The 25,667-nt window shown below is 36.1% G+C and overlaps 1 protein-coding gene across 1 annotated transcript; it reads right to left on the minus strand.

The window, feature by feature from the left end:
* Nucleotides 1-319: 319 nt before the first annotated feature.
* LOC137945284 (auxilin-related protein 2-like) lies at nt 320-18,081 on the minus strand. The gene is made up of 8 exons (XM_068791100.1): nt 17,073-18,081; nt 13,978-15,523; nt 12,901-13,033; nt 12,591-12,688; nt 12,411-12,476; nt 12,122-12,211; nt 3,304-3,480; nt 320-753 (listed from the first exon to the last, which is right to left on the minus strand). The coding sequence occupies exons 1-8, from the start codon at nt 17,708-17,710 to the stop codon at nt 715-717; spliced, it is 2,787 nt and encodes a 928-aa protein (XP_068647201.1). The 5' UTR covers nt 17,711-18,081; the 3' UTR covers nt 320-714.
* Nucleotides 18,082-25,667: the final 7,586 nt, after the last annotated feature.

Consider the following 25,667-nt stretch of genomic DNA (forward strand, 5'->3'; position numbering starts at 1 on the left):
TAAAGTTACCATCATTCAGTTGCTCCATAAAGCACTACTAGAACATGATTTAATCGATTACAACAAAGAGGTTCTGATTATCCCACTCTAATACCATTAAAGGAGCAAACCAAACACTTCAACACAATTGATTTACATTGTTCAGGAGATTTCTCTCAATCACGGTAGTGAAGCCTTTAGATGATGAACTCATCATCCTAAAGGTTTATTATTTATTTTAGAGACATCCATCTCTAATGTCACCCCATATTACTTCTTGATCTCAAATAGCCTCATTAGCATACAAGGAAATACAAAATTCATAAATGAGCAATTCAACTCACAAGACACCAACAAACAACATTGGCTGGCATTAATTCAATCTCGACTGTTTCAACGATGGGATTATAGATCACCGTAAAAACAACAAAAAGAATAATGCAAACTCACAAATATAATAACTCAATGGGATAGGCCTGATGAAGCAATAGACAAAGCCAATCCCCAACCCTGCTACTTTTAACTCTACATATGATTCAAGAGATAATTGATTTCCCACTTACACCAATTTACACTACAGCCTTGGAGAAGGAAGTTCGTTTCGTTGTCAGAACAGCCAGAGCATTCTGTAGCAGCATCGGAACAGGCATCTTTCGATCAGCGGTCAATGCTGTCTGTCCTCACTAACTCCCGTACAACAAAAATATGTTTTTCCACAAAGGAAAGCGTCAGATCCTAGAAGAGCTCCTCTGAATTGATCTTATTCCAGGCTTCCTGTGCACATCGAACAGCAGACACAAAATATATGCTCAAAAAGATCATTTCTGAGATTCAAAACATACAGAAATCATTTTGTGGGTCTCAATAGCTGCTTTTACCCCATTTTCATGTTTATACATAAAAGAAAATAGGTGGAAATCAAGTTGCCCGATTTTTTCTATGACATTATATATAGACTAAAAAAGGGAAAAGAACAAAAACAAAAAACAAAAACCAAAAAATCTAATGAATATTGATAGTAAATGCCATAGGAAGAACAGGCTCCAGTAATGTTTTTCAACAAGGAAAGAGTTGTGTGACAGCAGATCCTAATTATGATATGAATTCCTACTGATCCTGCAACCTCAACTTACGTAATCACACGTACAAAGTAAAAAGCTTATAACTAGTACCAGATAATGATCCCTACTCTCTCAAATGTATGACACTCAATAACTAACCAAACAAACCTGAGGCATTAATCAGGATGGGAACCAGGGACACTTTTACTATCCTACCAAATAGGTACTCCATTTATTCTACCTTTCTCCTTATTCTTTCCTGACTTACAATGGTCCTCTAATGCCTTTCTCCATCATGGAACTGTACTCCAGTGCCTTACCCATGTATCGTATATCGGATCTCACATAACAGTGCACTTGCCTTCCACAATCTGAATGAGAAACCTATTTAAAATTATTGTCAACCTGAATCATGACAAACAACTTTAAAAACTGTATTATATACTTCCATTTTGAACACCATCATTTACTGAGAGTTACCAAACAAATTTGGCATGTGTAACCATCCAAAACATGGAAAGCAAAAAACAGAATTTTAGTACACTCTATATGCCTCTGACAGCATTTGGCTGCACTTTCTGTGATCCAGTAGCTGCTGGACATACCAAGGAGACTTTCCATCGATAAAGCAATCTGGTTACACCTTACAAAAGCTAGTCTATCAAATAGTGCTCTCACTTTCAATTATAAATACTTCCTCAGTATAAGAACCTGCCTCAAATTACATGAGTAAACCAAAATTACATCCTCAGAAACATTAATTTCTTAAGAGTTTTACTTTCATGAAAGGACATTTCAATTCATGCAGGTTCTCCATCTAATCAAATAATATGAACATATTGTAACGGAAGTGCACCCATTTCCTAATTAGTTATAATGATATTAAAATATGTAATTAAAAAATTTCACTTGTTTCGATTTTAGGGTTTTCCTCTTACATCTTCTTGGTCAATTTTTTTTCCTCGAATGTCTCATGATAAATGTTCATTTCTTTATTTTTCATTTTTCAGATGATAAAATGAAAATAAGGTACCGTTGTGATTAATCTAATATACACGACTCTTGAAGAGAAAAAAACAGTTAGCCACAGCCAACCATGGTAGAACTTCAGTCCAGCTTTTATATGCTTGTGTGTGTGTGTGTGTGTGTGTGTGTGTGTGTGTGCAGACGAAAGAAATGATCAGATATGGTCACTCAGGCCAGGAGCCACGATGTCATTGGATTGAAGTGCCATCTTATGAGTGTATACATGTATCTGTGTTGATGGCAAAGGTACCCATTTTGGAGGGACAGACTTCATGGTAAGTGAATTGCAAGATGGCAGTTCCATAAATATGTCAATGACCCATGTAAATCATAGCACATTTCAGGTCAGAGGGTATCTTTTGCCATATCGGAACCCTTAAAATCTAATAAAAAACACTGGTATATTTCCCTATATCCTGCTGTACCAGTCAGTCTAGTGAAATATCATAAGTAGAGATTGCAATAAGCAACACATTTCAGTCGCCATGTTACATACCTCAAAATTTGATTTGTTGATTGATATGCAACAGATTTTGGCAATACAGGTAACACAGAATTTTGTATGTGCGAATATATTTCATTTATTTTATATATATGTACAGATAAATCTTTATACACTAATTTGGCTTTATAATGTACTATAATCCTATTCAAACACAATACAGATTTACTCGAGCATCCCCAAATAAATAAAATTGAAAATCTTTTGATAACAGACTTCCTAGCACAAAGTTGCAAATGTTTTATTAATATGATAAAAAAATTCAAGAGCAACTTTTCCCCTATTCTTCACCAGTCCATTTCTAGTTAAAATGTTCAAGTGAAGCCCATCATAGCGGCTACATGTTACCAACACTATACATTGTGCCTTGGGCCTTTGCCTCAATGGTCACATAGGGGAATTATAGTGCATAATCAACATTCCAAATATTGAGGACATATGTTGTACCTACTGATGTACAAGGTCCTAAAGGTGTCAGGTTTCTTCCATCTACTAACTCTAGAAAGATAAATGGAAAAAGAAAAGGAGAACACCTAATGACTTTTATTTTACAAAGATCTAACTGCTCATTCAAAAGTTATAAATTGGTGTTTGTTTCATTCACTAAAGACTTAGACACCTATTTATCAGACTCAACATGAGGATAACTTGTATCAAAATTTACTCAAAATTATATAAGTTATATCAAAATCACATAAATTACATTAAAACCAAATGATATGCATGAGCACGAACCTTAAGGAGGTCAAAAACCTTTTCTGCAACATACTTCTGTTGAATATTTGCTCCTTTCTGTTGCACCTTGTCAGGGTGAATACATAAGGTTGCTTTTCTGTACACTTTCTTTACTGAAGGAGCGGTTATTAGATCAGTCAAAGATACAGGCTGCCAACCACATTCTGGCCAGAGCACCTACATAATTTCATAGCAAATGTTTACATTTGAGTTTTTCTTTTAATGCAGAAAAACGATGAAGAAGCTTCAAAGTTTCTCAAAGATGAGAAAATATGAGAAATAGGCAATATTCATAACTTGCAGAGTAGTTATCTTTGTCAAAATATACCTAAGTTGAGCCACAATTGCATATACACGGAAAAGGATCAAGCTAGAGAGTTACACAGACACAAGCAAAACAAGAACCTAAGATATCTACTTTTACTAGAATGGAATCACATTCATGTCCAACTTATGTTTTGTAGCAGTTGGAGGAGATTCATTAACAGTTACTACTAGGCCATCAGGGAAGTCTAATCCTACTTGTCCTCTTCAGAAGTATTATGATGATATTTTTCAACTTTGTTTAGCCATTTCAATTTCTTGGAAGCAAATGCTAAGATCGGCCAGCTTGACTAAAACAGGTTCTAGTTGTCCTTGTTAAAAGGGGATCTTTTCCCTTGTAACTTGAGAACCTTCCTCTCCACTTTCAATGTATTTGGCATTTATACTTATCAATTACTCAGCGTCTCAAAAATATAAGGCATCTGAAAATTGGTGCACCTGATATAAAATTAACATTATTCCAACAAAATCCTGACGGAAATAAATCACCATCTAAAAAATAAAAGCCATCTGGAAATCAACTCACCTCCACCAAAATTAACATTATTCCAACAAAAACTTGATAATGACTTGACCAATCAAAATCAAAATCTTCAAGATATTCTAGTCTTTAATCAAGAACAATTGTTGAGAGTTGTAATTTTAAAAGATATTTTCAGACAATTCTGCAAGATGCTTTTGGGATCTTGATTTTATCAAAAGCTGGAAAGATTTTTCCAGAAGTTACCAAATTAGACAATCTAGATGACTGTAGTAGCCACCTTTCTTTCAGTGATCTATTGAGATTGTAAAGATGCTTTGATTCATCACTAATGATGTGTAGGCAATGAAGATGAGAGATTACTGTACTACAATGACCCAAAAGGAATAAAAAAGCCCACAGGTTGATAATCTGTTTGATATTTTGGTCTTCAGTTCTATCCACAACTTTTTTTTTTTGGCCTCATCATACATGACTGCAAAGAGCTGGCCTATCAACCAGAATTTTGAAACTTTTGGAAGCATGCGTAGCTCTTTAACAATTATCATCATTGCCATAACGGAAGTTACAAAACTGATTCATCCCCAAATACTAATGCATATTCCAAGATTTAAGACCTTAGTAACAGCTTTTTAAAAAAAAAAAAAAAATTTATTATGTATTTCTCTCTGACATCATGGTACAAAAATTTGTCAGAAAAGCCACTAGCTGTGCAGGTAAGATCCACCTAAAAAAAAAGGGAGATCGTGAACACACTGATTACTGGTTACAATGTCCACAGGTTATCTACTCTAATTTTCAAGTCATGCTATGTTGTTCCCTTTCCTAAGATCAAAGATTCTGATGTATGTGCATTTCTGTCTACGGTTTGAAAGAGAAAGTGACAGGGTGGGAGAGAACGAGAATGTAGGGAAACTTTCTATTAATTGATTATTTAAAGCTTTGTGTTTTAAAAAGTAAGGACAGCGAGAGAGATGGAGAGAGAATGAGAGAATGGAGAAGAGAGCTCCAAAAAGAGCTGCATTGGGGGTTGTGCACAACCCCCAACTTATATATTTAAGTGGGATTCATAAAATTACAATAGTGTCTCACTTAAGTGAATCCCTAATCTCCTTATATCTCCCATTCTACATGTCCTATATACATGAAAAATAGACTATAGATATAATTCAACATAAGGAACAATATTACATCAAGATATGAGAATGAGGGTAAGGTATAATGACCAAAATGCCCCTATACTTATTTTTCAACACTCCCCCTCAAACTGGAGCGTATATGTCAAAGAGGCCCAACTTGTTACAGAAGTTCAGAAATTCACACTTCCCCAGTGCTTTTAGTGAAAATGTCTCCAAGTTGATCACCAGATCGAACATGTTGGGTTGTCACCTCCTTCTTCATCACTGCATCCCGAATGAAATGATAGTCTACCTCTATGTGCCTCGTTCTCTCATGAAATATTGGATTACTAGCAATGAAGATTGTCATCTGATTATCATAATACATAATCATAGGACCCTTCTAATATATGCCTAACTCCTGGGCAACTGATTTCACCCACATTAATTCACTTACAGTGCGGGTTATCGCTCTATATTTGTCTCGTTCCCTCATGAAATATTGGATTACTAGCAATGAAGATTGTCATCTGATTATTATAATACATAATCATAGGACCCTTCTAATATATGCCTAACTCCTGGGCAACTGATTTCACCCACATTAATTCACTTATAGTGCGGGTCATCACTCTATATTTGCCTCTGCACTAGATCGAGTAATAACATTTTTGTTTCTTACTTTTCCAGTTGATTAAGTTTCCTCCCAGAAATATATAGGACCCAATAGTTGATTTTTTGTCAAGCTTGGAGCCTACATAATCAGCATTGGAAAAAGTAACAATCCTCAAGTGATCATTGGGTCTAAAGAGAAGACCCTTTCCTGGTGCCCCTTTCAGATATCTTAAGATTCTCTATGCAACCTCTAAGTAAATCTTATGTGGATGCTCCAAGAACTATCTTACTACATTTACTGCAAACAAGATATTTGGTCTAGTAACTATAGCATATATGAGCTTCCCAATAATCTCCGATTCATTGTTTTATCTTTAAATTATGGACTTTGATCATGTCCTACCTCCATAGCTATATCAACTAGTTTAGCTCCCAAAAGACCATATTCTAGAAGCATGTCAATTACACACTTCCTCTTAGTCCAAGCAGTTCCCTCCTTGCTTGTTGCAACTTCGATACCCAGAAGATATTTTAGTTGACCTAGATCCTTAGTCTGAAAGTGAGTCGCCAAGTGTGATTTGACTTCTTCAATGTTTGATCTATCACTCCCTGATAAGATGATATCATCTATATATACCAATAAGATAATAATCACATACGATCTCTTCATAATAAACAGTGAATGATCACAGTGACTTCTAAGAAATCCCATGGACATAACCATTTAGCTAAATTTTTCAAACCATGCTCGTGGACTCTATTTTGAGCCATAAAGAGCTTTCTTGACTCTACATACCTTTTTCATCTATCCTTGAGCAATATACCCCAAAGGTTGCTCCATGTACACCTCTTCTTCAAGATCACCATACAATAAAGCATTTTTTTATATCTAGTTGAAACAAAGACCAGCCTTGATTCATTGCAACATATACCAGTATTCTGATAGAGAACAGGCGGACAATCGGAGAGAAAGTCTCGAATACATCCACTCCAAAAGTTTGGGTGTATCCTTGAGCAACGAGACAAGCTTTATTTCTTTCAACGGACTCATTTGTATTGTATTTTATTGTATACACTCATCGACAACCAACCACTGTAGCCCCTGGAAGTAAGCCACATAACCCAAAGGTTGCTCCATGTACACCTCTTCTTCAAGATCACCATACAATAAAGCATTTTTTTATATCTAGTTGAAACAAAGACCAACCTTGATTCACTACAACATATACCAGTATTCTGATAGAGGACATGCGGACAATCGGAGAGAAAGTCTCAAATACATCCACTCCAAAAGTCTGGGTGTATCCTTTAGTAATGAGACAAGCTTTATTTCTTTCAACGGACTCATCTGTATTGTATTTTATGGTATACACTCATCGACAACCAACCACTGTAGCCCCTGGAAGTAAGCCACGTAACTCCGAAGTACCTCTATCAATCAGTGTTTCCATCTCTACATCCATGGCTTTCTTCCAATGAGGAGACAAAATAACATCCTACACTGAAGAAAGAATAGTGCAAGTGGAGATGAACAAAGTAAACTTACGATAACTGTCAAATAAGAAATCAAAAGAGACAAAATGAGATAGAGGACGGCGAGTACCTTTCCTAATATCTTTTGAAGGGCAATAGGAAGGTGTAGGTCACTTATCTCAGGATCAAAAGACGACGCAAAGTCATGGTCTGGTGTGAGAGAGAGGTTTGGAGCAAGATGAGATAGTGTTAGTCAGCACCGATATACCTACAATTTTTTCTCAATAGGAACACATGTAGTTTGAATACAATCATCAACTGGAACAGGAATGACAGGACTAGAAACTAAGGGAACTGGAGGAATTGACTCAGACCTAGAAGGTTCAAAGAATGGGACATCCTCAAAACATGTAACATCTACAGATACAAATGTTTTTTTCTAGTAGATGAACATTTGTACTCTTTTTGCGTCCAAGAATATCCCAAAAAGACACACTTGATAGCACGAGGGGACAATTTATCCCTAGATGGTTTGAAAGTATTGAGTAAAATAGACAGCTAAATACACGTGGTGGAACAAGAAAAAGAGGTGTAGCGGCTAATACAATCTGAATAGGAATTTTACCTTCAAGAACCAATGAAGGCATTCTGTTTATCAAAAACATGTAATAAGTACATGCGATAAGTACATGTAATAAGTAAGGGCAGGAAAAAACTTACATTTATTAGGGATGACCTCATTTCCCTCAAGATGATGATTGGTAGGCTGAAGATAGTCAAGTGATGACTTGGATTGTCAACAACATGGAATCTACTATCAAGAGCCAAGTTATGAATTTTGAAACTGCTAAAGCCATATGGCTGTCTTTAGAAACTCTTTATAGACAAGAGAGCAATCTCTCCAGTGTTTATGAACTATATACAGATTTCTTTAGCTTGAAAAGGGGTAATAGAATTGTGACAGAATATTATAGTTTTTTTTTTAGTATTTGGCAGGATGATCAATGTCTTTCATCCATTTACTACGGATGAACAGGAACTTCAAAAACAACAAAGTCAACTCCTTGTCAAAATTTCTAGATGGTTTGGGTACTGAATTTGGCAGCATAAAAGCTCAAGTTCTGGCCTTTGATGAAGTACCTAACCTTTCTACTACCTTTAATAGGGTACAGAGAGTTGAAAAGACAGTTGTGCCTCAAGCTGGAAAAGATACTGAAGTGAGTAAAGCTACTACCCTTAATACATCAACTACAACATTTGATTCCACTGAGACATCCAGAGGAAGCACGGGGACTGGCAGAGATAACTCAAGTATAGGATGAGGTTGAGGAGATGGTAAATCTAAGAACAAGTGTGTACTTTTGCTCTTGATGGCAAGATTCCCATTCAAATTGGTTTACCCACTGCAACTATTTTCCCCATATCATCTCATGTGTTTGGGGTGTGTATGTTTTGCACATATCTTTGATCCCTCCAAGGATAATTATATCCTCATTTTGTCAAATGTATATTTTTGGGATATTCTCAAACACAAAAAGGATACAAATGTTATTGTCCATCTATGAGAAAAACATTAGTATCTATAGTTGTTTCTTTGAGGATGTTTTATTTTTTGAATCTTCCAAGTCTGAGTCAGTTCCTCTTGTGCCTTTTGAACCTAATCCTGTTTTTTCTATTCCAGTTGATGAATGTGTTCCGACTTCACGTGATGCTCCTACTAAGAAACCATTGCAGGTATATCAGCGCCGACAGCAACCATCGCATCCTACTCCAGCCCCTTACTCCCACCAAACCATAATTCTTCATCGTCCCTTGATATTGAGTAAAGTGATATCCACCTTCCTATCGCTCTTTGGAAAGGTGTTCGCAAAGGTACTCGCCACCCTCTACCTTATCTCTTTTGATTCCTTGTCTGATTATAGTAAGTTTGCGTTGTCCATCTCTACTTGCACTATTCCTTATTCAATGCAGGATGCTTTGTTGACTCCTCATTAGAAGAAAGCCATGGATGTTGAGATGGAAGAACTAATTTTTTTTAAAAAGGATGTATATATTAACAAAAGAACAAAGAATTACGGAGGGGCGGGGAGCAATTCCCTAACAACAAGAGATTGTAAGGAAGCTCCTGACTTGGCAAGCACATCTGCCACCGAGTTAGCATATCTCGGAATGTGAGACCAAATACAAGAAAATTGAGAAGAAATTTCAAGGATTTCCCGCAAGGAATCCCAATGGCGCCATGGGGGGGAGGAAGCCTTATCACACCAACCAATAACCACCTTCGAATGCCCCTCAATGTGAATAGGACTATTGTAATGATCACGGAAGAACTAATTGATAGAGGGACTTGAGAGTTATGTGATTTACCTCTAGGTGTTGTTGTGGTAGGGTGTCGATGGGTCTAAACTATTCAATATAACTCTAATGGATCTATTGAACTATATAAGGTTCATCTTGTTGACAAAGGACATATACTCAGACCTTTGGTGTGGATGTTTTTGAGACTTTTTCTCCAATTGCCTGCTTGTCTTCTATTCGCATACTCATTTTTGTTGCAATCCATCAAAGTTGGTCTTTATTTCAACTGGATATTATAAATGTCTTCTTATATGGTGATCTTGAGGAAGAAGTCTATATGGAGCAACCTCCAGGGTAGGTTGCCCAAGGGGAGACACATAAGATATGTTGACTCAAGAAGGCTCTTTGTGGCTTAAAACAGAGTCTACGAGCATGGTTTGAGAAATTTAGTCAAGTGGTTATATCCATGGGATTTCGTAAAAGCTATTGTGATCACTCACAATTTATTATGAAACAATCATCTGGAAATATTATCTAGTTAGTGTATGTAGATGATATCATCCTATAAGGGAGTAACAAATCAGGCATTGAAAAAGTTAAATCCCATTTGACAAATCACTTTCAGACTAAAGATCTAGGTCAACTAAAATCTCTTGGGTATTGAAGTTGCAAGAAGCAAGGAGTGAACAACTCTGACTTAGAGAGAATAAGTCACTGATATGCTTCAAGAGTATAGACTTCTGAGGGCCAAACCAACTGATACACCAATGGAAGTAAGACTTGATTTTCATGGTGATCAAACTCCATAATTGAAAGATAAAACAATGCATCGAAGACTAGTAGGCAAACTCATTTATGCTACAGTTATTAAACCAAATATCTCATTTGCAATCAATGTAGTAAGTCAATTCATAGAGCATCCGCATAAGATTCACCTAAAGGCCGCCGCATAGAAAATCTTAAGATATTTGAAAGGAGCACCAAAAAAGGTCTCATTTTTAAACCTAATAATCACTTAAGGATTGTGGCTTTCTCTTATGCTAACTATGCAAGTTCCAAGCTTGACAGAAAATCAACCACTGGATAGTGCGTATTTCTGGAAGGAAATCTAGTCAATTGGAAGAGTAAAAAGAAGAATGTTGTTGCTCGATCCAGTGTAGACATTGAATGTAGAGTAATGGCCCACACCATCAGTGAGCTAATGTGGGTAAAATCTGTTATCCAAGAAGTAGGCTTCTATCAGAAGGATCCTATGACTATGTATTGTGATAACCAGGCAGCAATTTTCATTGCAAGCAATCCGGTCTTTCATGAGAAGATGAAGCATATACAGGTACATTGTCATTTTATCCGAGATATGATAATAAGAAAAGAGGTGACCACTCCATATGTTCGGTCTAGTGATTAACTAGGTGATATCTTAACTAAAACACAATGAAAGCGTGAATTTATGAACTTTTGCGGCAAGCTGGGACTATTTGACATATACTCTCTAGCTTAAGGGAGAGTGTTGAAAACAATTATAGGGGTATTTTGGTCATTTTACCTTATCTTTATTTATATATCTTGATGTAATCTTGTTATGTATGTCCAATTATGTCTATGGAACAAGTCTCATGTAAAGAGGACACATAGAAAAGAACATATAGAGAGATTAGGGTTTATACTTAAGTAAGGGCATTTTGTAATTGTACCCAAGTCTTATTATAAATAGAGGTTGGGAGATATGCACGTCCCCCAATGCAGATCACTTTTCACTCTCTCTCATCTCCACCTCTCTCCCTCTCATTCTCTCTCCTCAACTCTCTTTGTTCTTAACTTTTTTCATCTTCTACATTTTTAATGGTAGCTAGTTGTTCCTAGGAAGTCTCATGCAGGTAGATATATGATTAACAGTTTTTTTTTCCTCAACTAGCTGCTGGAATACCTTTAGGTAGCTAGATGTTTCAATTCGGAGTCAAATTCCATTGTGATTGGAAATTTTAGTTCTAAGAAAGTTCTATAGAGGTAATGTATCTTGTTTTAACAAGCCTGTGACTGAGTTTTAACATGAAACTCAGTTATACAGACTATAAACAATGGGATCTGTTGCAACTTTGATTTATTTTTTAAAAAAAGTGTTAAATTGTTATACTTGGCTGTCAAGGAGATAATTTGTTTCCTTTCTCTTTGCTATCCTAAGAAATGCCCTCTCTAAGTGTTATTTTTTTAAATTTGTTAGCTACTGCTAGCCGTACACAACCTCTAAAAGTTCAAGTAACACACCTTGGCTTAAAAACCAAAATCTTCTTAAAGTTGTAAAAATAATGGCCGAGTTACACAAATTTCCAGTTTGTTCACCTAATAGTTTTGAGAGGTAACATGATATGTAAACACGGAACTTCAGATCAAATTCAATAAGCAAAACATAGATGAAGATCTGGAAATTTGTAAAAAAACTAAAAAGTAAAAAAGATTCAGAAAGTATAGATGAGATGCGTATTGGTTAAAAGCTTAGACATGAACCCACGTATTGCAATGTTGATAGTAAGGCCCGCAGGTTGCCTTCCTTCCCAGCTGCCCATCGTTTGATCTCAACATCCAGTGTTTCAGCAATCCTCTGAAATCAGTCAAAAGCAACATTATAAAACCTAAAATAATTAAAAACAGGGAGCATGCAAACAATACAATTAAGAAACTGAAATAATGTACAAGTGCAAGAAAAGGATAAGGACCAATAGATATAAAAATAACGTTTGTTTTTAGTTAAGAAACATATGTTCAGGCAAGTGTTCCTGTTTGAAAATTAAAATGCATACATGTCTCTCAGCCTGATCTCTTTGCGTTTGAATATCCCTATCATTCTTCTCTGCCAAAGCTTTTTTCTGCAAGATGAAGTAAAAAAGTAAAAAGGAAAACCAAATTTGGCATTAATTTAGCTGAATTGCCAATACTTTTTCAAGGAGAACAAAAAAAAAATGTTGATGCAAAATATTTACTGCACGCTCAAGTGTCCTTTGGTGTCTTTCAAGTCTTGCTCTTCGTCTTTCTTCACTCTCCCCTCCTATTTCTTGAAATTCCTCAGATGATGGAGTTGCTGTTGCAAGAAAAGATAAGTGAAATCAATTAGAACCATAAGTTAAAAAAGTTAACTTGTTACTAGGTTAAGTTACAAGTACATCATGAAATTCTATAAATTATTCTTTTGAAAAAATTATTTTAGAACCAACATGACAATCGTTCTATTATTTACAACATTTTAGAGTCAAGAACAGGAGATCATCGAACAGCTTTATTGAATATATATACCTCCAAATATTGAACTCAGATCATCAACAATATTGGCAGTGGAAGAGACCTTCCTCATGCTGGAGGTGGTTCCAACAGATGTCCTCCGAACAGCATCTGAGCCCTTACTCTGAAATTGTGTATGAAAGGGGTCCTGGCATATCAGACAAATATGCAAATAAGTTGTTTCATATTCTGGAGCAGAAAGAATGTGAATAACAATACTAAAATTAAAGAAGTAACTAAAAACCAATGTTAACAACCAGAAGCAAAATAACATAAATTCAAAGTGTTCAATGTACTGAGCAATACCCACTCAGAAGAATGAGAGGAAAAAAAAGACGACAATGGTAGATTTTTTTTTTTTTTGTAAAGGAAAAAATATATATGTAACACAGCTTAGAAAACAAGATTTGCTGGATTTTACTGAATGGAAGCTGCACCTCAATGGGCTACTCTGCACCTCAGCAGATGCAAATATTTGCAGGTCCCAGCATGGAAGGCCAGAGATAGTCATCCTATCTAATCGACAGCCTTCCAAGTCAGAAATTAAGCCCAATGATATTCAAACTTAGCATTAGCTCACAACGGATAATAAATGTAACTTCTGTGTAAACCACACTGTATCCTTTGTTTGCATCAATATCTTGCACCCAGTCTTGTATGTTATAAAAGCCTAATGCCAACTCAATGCTACTTCAATCAAAGAATACTCTATTAACATTCAGAATCATCAAGATCTTGTATTTTTTACAGAAATATTCGTGCAATTTCCATTAAGAAGCAGAGTTTGTTTTTTGAATATTGCAGCCCAAACCCCAGTGAAACATGATGTTTAGACATCACAGAAAAACATACCCCTACCCCCTCCACCACCCAAAACCATGCTCCCAATGGAACATTTGGGCCACAGGCCTAATGCACAATTGCAGACATTTTCAGATAACAAAATATTAAAAAATATTTTCAAAATGTTAGCATATACTTTAAAAAAAAAAAGTTGGCACAAATACTTTTTTAAACAGTACGTTGTACAAATGATAGGTCAAGAAACTCCAAACAATGAGGTTCATTGACAAACAAACATTAATCTCTTACCGAGGAAGTGGCTCTCTGCTTTGGTGCACTATTAGGTCGAGCACCCATGCTGAAAAATGACTCAAGATCATTGTCATTCTTCTGTTGCTTCTCTCTTGCTGCAGCTGCAGCCCTCTCTCGGGCCTCTGCCTGGGCCCTTTCAACAGCAGCTCTTTCAGCTCTAGCCCTCACTTCTGCTGCTGCCCTCTCCACTGCAGCCCGCTCGCGGGCTTCTTTTTCCCTTGCTTCTCTTTCCATCCTCTCCCTTGCTTCTCGATCTGCCCTCTCCATAACTTCTCTTTCAGCCCTCTCCCTCCTTTCAGCCTTCTCCCTTGCCTCAGCTGCAGCCCTTTCACGAGCCTCACCTGTTGCTCTCTGCACTGAAGCACGTTCAGCCCGAATCCGTGCCTCAGCAGTTGCCTTTTCAACAGCAGCTCGTTCAGCTCTTAGCCGAGCCTCTGCCGCAGCCCTTTCCCGTGCTTCCCTTGTAGCCATCCCAACTGCTTGTCTGGCCCTCTCCCTGTCTTCTCTTTCCTTTTCAAGTCTCCTTTGCTCACGCTCTTTCTCTTCGCGTTCCCTTTGTTCCCGCTCCTGCTCTAACTTTTCCTGCTTTTCTCGATTCTCTCTATCTAGAGCATCTTGGACAGCCCTATCATCTGCACCTGACCGAGAAGGGTCTCTACCTCTTGCAGCCCTGGCATCTTTTTCTCTTTCTCTAACTTCCTTTGCATGCTTAAATTTTGCTTCAGCTCTATCCATGGCTTCTTTCATGGCAGCTGCAGAAGCGGCAACAGCTGAGTTTGCCTCTATGTCTTCCTCTCCTGACAGAACATCTGAACGATCATCTGTTTGGACTCGAGGATGCCGGCCCATTGCAAACTCTTCAAGTTCATCTATTGGAGAAACAGGCGGGCTCTTAACCACATCTGGAGTCCTCTTTTGGGAGTAAAAATCTGTTTTTGAAACTGGCGGACGAGGCGGTGATCTGGCAGGTGGTGGAGCAGCTGTGGGTTGTGTGAACAGTGGGACTTCAGATACCGTGAGCCAAATATCATCTGTTTTTTCCACACTTCCATCTGATTTTGGGGACATGCCCACATGTGGATTACTCTCAGATATATTAGCATTCATATCAGGCACGGCGCGAGATCCATTATCAGGTATATTAGAATCAGATGAACCAGTAGGCATGTCAAATAGGGTCTGATTAGAGTCTCGATAAATATTTCTAGTTGAAAGTTTCTCAGCTGGTTCTTTCAAAGTAGGTGAAGAAGGTAAATTTTGTGTTCCGCGTAAGGGGTTCTTCTCTTTCTTAATGTTTGCAAGCCCGTCAAAGACATTAATATCATAAAAAATTCCACCCCCCACAGACGAATTATTGGCTTTGGGGCTGCTGGAGTTACTGGGCTTAGTTCCATTTTCTAGTGGGTCTGTAAAAAGTCCTGCTGATGAATATGCTGGCGTTGTTGTTGATTCTAAAACAACAAATGGATCATCTGTGACAGCTGAAGTTGAATTGCTTGAAGGAGCATTTGATTGGTGAGTTTTGTTTCTCTCTGATGTGTCTCTGTACAAGAAGCTCAGTGTCATAACATGCATGTTTTTGTGGCTAGGCCCGTGCCTGCCGTGTACATCAGTTGGTGAAATAGAGAAAAGTACAAGTAATTGTGGATACAACAGGTAGCAAAATGGGACAATTGTATAAAAGGATTAACAACAAACTTTACTTGGTTACTTTGATAAATAGGCTTAAAAAAACAAATGTAATGACCCTTTCAAAGACATCCAGTGAATCAAATTTGTGAAACTAGAGAGATAAAACATCTCAGAAGCACCATGACACCAGCCTTCAAGGAACAATTAAAAGACAGGAAAACCACACCTCATCCAACAAGAGAGACAAAGTACAAAAGAAAATAAGTAGAAGTTTGAACACACCACAACATATCAAAGAAGTTATTGATTAAAAAAATCCTCGCCATTCTCAAATAAAATACCAAAGCAGATATTGATATAAAAATTTAAAATAAAACAAGATGGTAATCAATCAAGAAGTTCCGATAAACTATACAATCTACAAGAACTACAGAGTTTGACAGATATAAACAATGGCATTAAATCTATGACAGGTCATATGATCACATCCCAAACCTTCCGTTTCATGTGGAAAAGTTATGGATTTTTATTTTGCTCCACAACATAATTTGAAAGTAACCTTTTTATTATGTTAACTAGAAAGTATAACTTGGATATCAAAAGAAGTTGCTTAGCTGTTCACCTTCATGCACTGAGACAGTGAATTCTACAATCATGTAGGAACAAGTACATTCCTTTTTTTTATTTTTTTATTTTTCTGAATCAAGGTTCAAATAGTCTTACACAGTTTTAGGAAAAGTATAATGCAGCAGAAAAGAGCAGCAGCAGCAGCATGCTGACAAAGTAATGTTGCATTGCTCACTCACAGTGTCCTTGAACCCATCTTCTCGATGGAAAACTTCCAATACAGTATTTTTACTTAATAGCAGTTTTATATTTGTAATTATTTTCCCCCAAAGAACAAAGATGCAATTTTTTATTTATTTTGAAGAACATTTCAGAAGTGTCTGGCCATTAAGGGGCAACAACAGGTTTTTATCTACAACACGTAAGATGCAACTATTTTCTGAAATTTCTCACCAAGCATATTGAGTGTAAATTTTCAATATCATAGTCTTGTTCATTTAGTTCAAATAATGCCATTTTATAGTCATGAGGAAGAACATGAAACCAGTCCACATAATTTTACTCAGATTACGCAGTGACTGGTAGACACTGTTTCCTTCAATGTGGCATCGCCTTTTATAACTTTCTTTCCAATGACGTAAATAAATAATTCGAGGGAGGTAAGGAAAATCAAATTTTCCGATTCAAAACAATAGTCCAATTTTGATTAACCAATGAGGAAATGCAGCCCAGTTATACAAATTACAGTTTGCATCATTTTCATTTACATTCGGGAACAAGGCAACTATTCTCGACAAAAGTGACTAGTGTAGCGGTCTATCTCAAATTTCATAAGAACGACTAGTTAGAGACAGTATTAGACATACAAACAAAACAGCTGATTTGGAATTTACCTGTTCTGGCTTCCACGGAAACCGGGAATCAAATCATCGAAGCCTGACACCTCCGGCTCAGGGGCTCTCCTTCCAGTCGAACCCTTTTGCCCCAATTCGCCCCTCCCAAGATTCCCAAGTAGATCATCGTACGCAGATGACGAATTGGCGGGGGCCGATGACATGGAAGCAAAAACATCATCGTACTTCACAGACGATGTGCTCTTCAAACCGGGGACCCCATCAAAAATGTCGTCGTCATAGACTGGCTTATCATAAACAGGAGAAGAAGTGGATTTTGCACCGTCCTTGGTGTCTTTGGAACCCTGAAACATGGAATCGTAGCCAAAAGCCGGTGAAGCAGAAGTATTCCCGCTCTCGGACGAACTCGTGTACCCAGGTGGACCCCCGAACACGTCGGCGAAGCCGCCATGATCCTGGGCGCTAGTCTGACTGGAGAAAAGGCCCTCGTGACTATCAAGGAAGGAACCCGTCCCGGTGGGTGTAGGGATCCAAGCAGATTTGGGTTTTGACAAGGATCGAACGGGCGCTCCCGATCCGTTCCCCGCCGCTCCCGCCTTCGAGGCTGCCATCGGAGAAGCTTTCCCCTGCGACCGGAATCCGAAATCTCGCGCTAAGAGGCCCGGGAATTCGTCCATTCCGTCGACGGTCGATCGTCAGATCCGGACGGAATTTGAACTAAAAAGGGCGAAAACCGGTCCCCGCGCCCTAGATTTGAAAAGCCGAGAAAAATCCTAGCAGAACAGATTGATCTCAACTTCCACGACTCCGTCACCTTTATAGCGAGAGACACGACAGGAGATCGAACAAAGCACGGACGACTTTCCGTACTTATTCAGAGGGAGGAGAAGATGAATGGATCGACAGACAGACTGAGGAAGAGGGAGAGGATTCAACTGGGAACGTCAAGGAAGGTGGAAACTTGATCCCTGCCCTTTTGAATCTCTCCTCCTATTTCCTCTTCTCTGTTTATAATTGTTTTTCCTATTTCTCTCTGTTTAAAATTGTTTTCGTAAACACTCTCTGCGTATCTTGATTCTTACGAGTAACGGGTATAGGGAGAACGGGTGAAGTTGTTAATGATTGTGCCTGTGGGCCCAAGTGACTGCTTGCTCTCAATTGGCCAACTACTGGATAAAGAAATATTGCATTGTAGCCGTCGATAAGGCTTCCCAGTTCCCAAGATCAAAGTGAGACGCTTCATTGGCATGGGCACTCTTGACCTTAGGTAGGAAAAGACTTGGAATAGTTCTTCCTTCCTTCGTCCAAAGCATATTCCTTGTTTTTGCAAAGTAGTTGTCATGCCTTAATATCTAACTTGAAGGATATCGAACGTTACAATTTTATTTTATTTTTGAACTGTTCATTATTACAACATTATGATACCTTCAATAACATCATACTTATATGCATTTCCAAGTATCCTCAGGTACAAATTCTCCATCTACAATGAACACAAAATAACCTATCATAGTTGGCCATTTATACTTACTCAAATCTCTTATATGTTTTTGCTCGTATGTGAAGTATATTCCTTTGGAAAGAATATCCACATAGATAAGGGAGTTTTTGCCTATTAAGTCCTACTCTTGGCCTCTAAATAATTAGAAACAAGATAAACAAACAAAAAGTCAAGGGAACTCTGTTTTACATGTTTCAAAACTCAACTAAGATTTTCATCTAAATCATACATTTAAATTTATTGACATTTTTATCATTAACAATGAAATTATTCGTCACAAGGATTAAAAATCATTATTTAGTAATCGTAAGAGAAACTGATACCTCATTAGAACAAATTCATTTTCAAATAACATTTGATACAGAATATGAAGAACTTACTCATTTTCTTATTCTACTCTCATATTTCATTTCATATGACAAAGATCGTTGTAGCAATTGTTTCACACACACATACCATAGTTGATCACCCAACGAGGTACTTATTTCCCCAATTGCACATGGGGCACAATATTTTCAAAGTCAGAATTAATAAAACCACATTCATAGTATTGATCAGCATAACCCTCAATTGGCATCCCAAAAGTGGTCTAGTTTGCCTACATGACATCCCAATTGAAGTTCACATCATCATCTTGTCTGCGCCCTAACAAGGTCCATATATTCCTCTTTTGGTTACCCATATGAGGGCCAAACTCCCCACTACAGATGGGGCACAATTATTCTCTCTTGGTAGCCCAATTGAAGACTAGATCCCCCACTACATATGGAGCACAATTTTCCTCTCCAGGTGACCTAGTTGAGGCCCAGACTGCCCACTGTAGATGGAGTATAATTCATATATTAATATTGTTGACCATAGGTTAACTCCTTTCTTGCTTTTTAACGATAAAAAAGCTTAATAGAGTTTATAATTTACAAAGTGAGTATTTCAAATACTTAACCTTCAAGAGAAATGTATCTCAAGGTCTGAAAAACTTAATAAAATTGACAATTTTCAAACTGAATATTTCAAATATTTAACCTTCAAGAGAAATGCATCTCAAGGTCTAAAGCTTCAAAACGATAAAGCCTACTCAAGACCTCAAGCATCATTGAAGGACATCTCTTGAGGAAGTATCCACAAGGAAGACGACAACAAGAAAATGTGCAAAAAGAAAATGAATAAATATTGCCTCTTGCATTGCAAGAACTTAATAAAACAAAACAAATTCAAACTTTTTTTTTCTATTGAGAATTCTCTCCAAGTGTAAAAAGTACAAAAATATTTATTGATTTTCTATTTTCCCTAGGAGAGAACGTACCAATAAAAGCAAAAAGAAAGTATGAAAATATTAATTATTTTTTATTTTCACTTGGAGAGAAAGTCCCAACAAAAAAAAAAGTTTGACTTTGTTTTGTTTTATTAAGCTCTCTCAATGCAATGGGGTAATATTTATTCATTTTCTTTTTGCACTCTGAATGAAGGTACCAAAAAGAGCAAAAAAAATACCAAAATATATATTGATTTTCTATTTGCAAAGTTCGAATGTAAAAGTCATATGTCAAAATTTAGTCGCAAATATAAGAGAGAATTCCTATACTCCCTTATTTATGTACAATGGTGTATATGGAACTTTAGGTCATACATTGCATATAAACATGTTCAAAAACATCATAAACATCTCTTAGTATATGATAGAACACTTGGACAAAATCATTCTAATGCTTTTAAAGTCAACTTAATCGAATTGGCATTAGAATGATCGATCAGCCTCAACCAATGATCGATCATCTAGGAGTGTGCAAGCCAAAACTATAAAGCATGATCAATCAACCATAGTCGACTGATCGATCATCCAAAATATAGACATATCATGTTATAAAGCATGATCGATCAATATTGTCTATGCAAGAAAATTTTACATTGAATGATCTATCATCCCACATGATTGATCGATCAAAGATGGTCAATCAGACAGAATCTTGCTAGTCAAGGACATAAAGAATGATCGATCATACGTGCATTGCATAGCTAGAGGGAGTTCTTATTGATTAATTATTTCCTTGTAATGATTGATCAACTTAACTTTTGAGGACCAATGATAACATATTGATCGATCGATCCATCGATCAATAAGTCACATTCCAACACAAAATGAGCCATTATGATCGATTGATTGATCTATTACTTTACAGTGATTGATCGATCACTTTATAGTCATCGATCAATTTATGTAATGATTTTTTAAAAATAGCCAAAAAAAATGCTAGTTTGGCTTGGAGAAGTTATAAATACCCCACCAAACCACACATAGAGATGTTAATGGGCATTTATTGGCAAATCCTTTGAGACTTTACTCTTAATCTTGCAAAACTTCTCAAAAGTATTTAGAGTAAAAGAAAGAGCCTCAACCGTACAAAATCATCTACTGTTTCCATTCATTTCCTTGCATTGCATTTTAGACAAGCCTCTCTCGCTCCATATTGTTCTACTAAAGAAGTGGAAGCTTGGATCTCTAAAGGAGAATGAACTCTCGAAGTAAATGGTGCAAGTTTTTCTTTCTTTATTTTTTTACTTGTTAAAGGTTCATGTAGAACCTATTCAATCTAGATAGAAAGGGCTAGCAAGAGCTAGAATCTAGCACCAATCTCTTGGGGAGATTGTTATTGTCAAAACGTGTATTGAACTACACATGGTTTAAAGAGAGCCAACAAATCTTTTTGTAAATTCCAACTATTAGAGCTTTAAAATAGTAGAATTTCCCAAAAAAAGTTTCTTGGGCAGTGAATACCATTAGGGGAACATCAATAACAAAATTTTGAGTGAGTTATAGTGTGTAAATGTTTATTTTCCATTGAAATTGCAAATTTGTATGATACTTTATTTACACACCTTATATTGCTTTTAATTTGAAATATTCAATTCACCCCCTCTTGAGAAACCACTTGGACCAACAATTGGTATCAAAGTAGGCCAAACACTTAATTGAAATCAAAATCATTTTGCTTTTGAAAAAGATTAAATGACATCTTAAGATAAATTGCTCCTTCCCGAAGGACAATCCCGCCAATCGTCCTCCTTTGTTCCATGGAACAAACTATGGATATTGGAAGGTAAGAATGATATTCTTCGTTCAATCCAAGGATTGAGACATATGACACGTAACCAAGAATGATCTTTTTGAGCCTCAAAATCTTGATAATGACAAGGGAAGATAAAAAGTAGTTCAAGACAAACTCCAAGGCAATAAACCTTTTGTTATGTGCTTTAAGACCAAATGAGTTCAATAGAGTTGTTTACTTTATAGAAAAGAGAAAAACATCACTAACTTAAAGTAATCTAAGTACATGAGCCGCTATTTATAATAAAAGAAACTAGTAGAGTTCAATTACAATAAAACTACCATTGTCCCAATTACACCCAAACTATAACATGTAACGATAAGTCCTATCATAATTAAACAACTGAACATACATAGAAGACTAACATAACTAAAACACCTTTTAATTGAAACTCTTCTGTGAGACCTCCTTCCATAATAATTCTGGCTCTATAAGACTTCTTATTGTGAGAGTCATGTAAGACTCTTCAATATCTACTCTTCAACACTCCCCCTCAAGCTGGAGTTTATAATTTTAATTTGCAATGAAAATAATTCTTGGTCTTTAATTTTATTTTGCTGAAAAGAATTCTTCACATATGCAATTCTTCATAGATGCAAAAACTTTATCTTTTGTGCTCCCCTTTCTTGAATATTTCGGTCACATAAAAAGTACCACAATATGTGGAATAAAATACTTATTTCTTGTACTTATTTTTCTATTTATCCCCCTCAAGCTGGAAGGTATCAGTGCAGTCCCAGCTTGAAACAAAAGCACATTGTATTTATTATCTCCTCCATTAAGTTGTCCTGAGGATAAGAACTCAATTGAACACAAACTCTCAAAAAATGAGATGGGTGATGTATGTATAAAAAATATCGAAACCAACCTCATAGGATTTCAAACAAAAGTAGTGATAATAATAACTAAAAGGATGACACCAGTCACTCAAAGGACAACGATAAAAACCCACTTAAGAGTACTCATAAAAAAGTTTCAATAGACTTAAAACACCCATATGTATATAAAAAGAGAAACCAACCAAACCAACACACAAGATGTATGCCTAAAGGGGTATGCGAGAGTAAAAAAAATGGATGGTAGGAGAAATGTAACCAATAAAAAGGGGGTATGTGGAGAATGTAATAAAGGAAAAAGAACCACCTTGATAAGAAGGAGACTGAAACGATAGAAAAACACCTTAACAAATTTGACCAAGTATGACCTCAAGATAATTTCATGAGGTTGAGCAAAATTTTTCGGAGTTGACGATGCTTAAGATATACAACCAACTAACAAAAACACAAAACTCGAAAATAACATTGACTATGTAAACTCTAATAATTGCATAACTTAACAAACAAGCTTCTGTTTCTAAATTGATAAAGTCCATATGAGGAAACTTTATAATCAAATACTCAATGAATTCCTTTCAGATTCTACATAATCAAAACAAAAACTTTCCAATGATAGACTTTCGTGAATTAGAAGCACTTTCCCAAATTAGACTTTCCAAAGATAAGATATTTCCGGGATAAAAAAAGTTTTAAAAAAGAAGATAGTGTTGAAGCCATACCAAAACTCTCTGATTAGAAGACAAATTTGGCTAAAAAAAAATCAAATTTTAGGAGAAAAAGAAACTCAATTTATGTCAATACTTGGCGAGATGAAAGGAAAGCAAATATAAAAAAAGTGATTTTTGGCAAAATTAACCTTTGGTACTTCTAATATCAATATCTCGCAAAATATAGCTTAGAATCACAAATGACTTTTTGCTCAAGATAGTGTTGAATTCAGACCAAAATTCATTGATTAGAAGACAAATTGGCTAAAAAAATCAAATTTTAGGAGAAAAATAAACTCAATTCATGTCAATGCCTAGAGAGATAATAAGAGAGAAACTAGGAAAAAAAGAGATTTTCAACAAAACTGATCTTTAGTACTTATGATATATATATCTCACAAAATATAGTTCAGAATCACAAATGATTTTTTCTCAAGAAAATAGACACAAAGAGATTTTATTTGATACCTAATTTAACACAAAATATTTATTATTGAATCTTTTATGAAATCTTGATTCTCTTTATTTTGTATCTTGACCCTTGCCGACTCCAATGCGAATATCTCCTTAAATATAGATCAGATTGATATAAAATTTTCTCCTTATGAAATTAAACTTAGATGCCTTCAAGTATAATATTAATTTATAAAATGTACTCCTTTTTAGATAAAGAATTTGATAGATTTTGGACTCTATAATCTGGCCGAACTGAGTACTCTTTCTTCTTTCTGTTGTTGCTCGAACCTCTCTTACAGTTTGAAACTTTTTCCTTAAAATATTGATTTATCTTTTTAGAAATCTCTGGTTTCCAAAATTATTTTTGAGTTGGAAAGTAGACTCGAAGATCTTTCCTTCATTGTATAATTTTCAATATAAAAATCTCAGTATGGAGGTGTGAATACCAGGAAAATAATGGGTTCTGGGACGAGATAGAAAGCAAAAAGATAGAAAATGAACATAAACTACTAGAGATGATAGATGAGAAAAGGATCACATAATCTCTATTGGTGGACCAAGTCAACTCATAGAACCTGTTCTGATACCATGTTGAATTTCTAGAAAAGAGAAAACCTTCACTAACTTGAAGTAATAGGAGTATATGAACCCCTATTTATACTAGAGAAAAGTAGTAGAGTCCAATTACAATTAAACTACCATTGTCCCTATTAGAGCCAAAGTCTAACACATAAAGATAAGTCCTAGCATAATTAAATAATTGAAAAAAATAGAAGACTTACATAACTAAAACATCTTTTAATTGAAACTCTTCTATGAGACCACCTTCCATAATAATTCTGGCTCTATAAGACTTCTTACTCTTAGAGTCATGTAAGACTCTTCCATATCTGCTAAAAAGAGTCTCCACATGTAAGACCGCCAAGGAAATTTGGAAAAAATTAGAGGTCACACATGAGGGACTACTAAAGTTAAAGACTCTAGAGTTAGTTTATTGATTGCTCTATATGATGAATTCAAAATGAAACCAAATGAATCAATAGCTGAAAGGAACTCTAGGTTCACTCATATAATTAATTAGTTGAACATCCTAGGAGAAGAGATTTCCTTGTATAGACAAAATGACAAGCTTCTCAAGGCACTTCCTAAGTCATGAGACATGAGGAAGACTGTTATTCGTGAGAATGCACACTTTAGAACTATGAGCTCGGAAGAGCTACTAGGAATCCTTCTCATATATGAGATATAACCTCAAGATGTTGAGGAAGAGGAACCCAAAAGAAAAATAATTGCTCTTAAGGCCAAGTGAGTGTTGAAAGCAACTCCAATGAAGAAAGCTCCAATGAGGTGAGTTTTATCACTAGACATCTTCAAAGAATTGATAGGAAAAAAGTAATTTTTAAAAAAAAAGGTCAACATAGAAATCAAAATGAAAAATATTTTAAGAAAATTGATGTTTGTTTTGAGTGTGGTATACCAGGACATAAAAGGAACAAATATCCAAATCTTGAAGGAAGAACTCCATCCACAAACAAAAATCCCAATAACAAGAAGCAGAAGGTCTTGATCTCAACTCAGGATGCTATGGAAGAAGAGTCTCACTACTCGGAAGAAGAAGAAGAAATTGATGTCAGCCTCATGGCAATTGAAGACAGTGATGATGAGTTTTCCACTTTCGAAGAGGTAAGTGACTTAGACTATGAGATCGAGTTTGAATTACTGTTGGAAGATGGGCCCCAAGCCCATAAGATATGAACCCACCATGATCACACGAGCTGGTGGGACTCACCATGATCACGTGAGGTGGCATGATGAGTCATCACATGAGTTGGAATCCTTATCACACGAATTGAAAGATTTGGCACGAGCTAAAATCCTTCTCACATGAGTTGGAAGATTTGGCAAATCTTCCTAGATTAATGTAATTGATTTATCTTCCCTTGATTTATGTAGATTTGGATAATCATGATTGATGTAATTGAGTTAAGTTCTAGGGGCATAATTGTAATACTATTGTTTGATTAATCTAT

The sequence above is a fragment of the Aristolochia californica genome, unplaced genomic scaffold (assembly GCF_029961685.1).
Source record: "Aristolochia californica isolate CCGP_79_NKW_82.1479 unplaced genomic scaffold, dmAriCali1.0.hap1 SCAF_12, whole genome shotgun sequence".
In the NCBI taxonomy this organism is placed as follows: domain Eukaryota; kingdom Viridiplantae; phylum Streptophyta; class Magnoliopsida; order Piperales; family Aristolochiaceae; genus Aristolochia; species Aristolochia californica.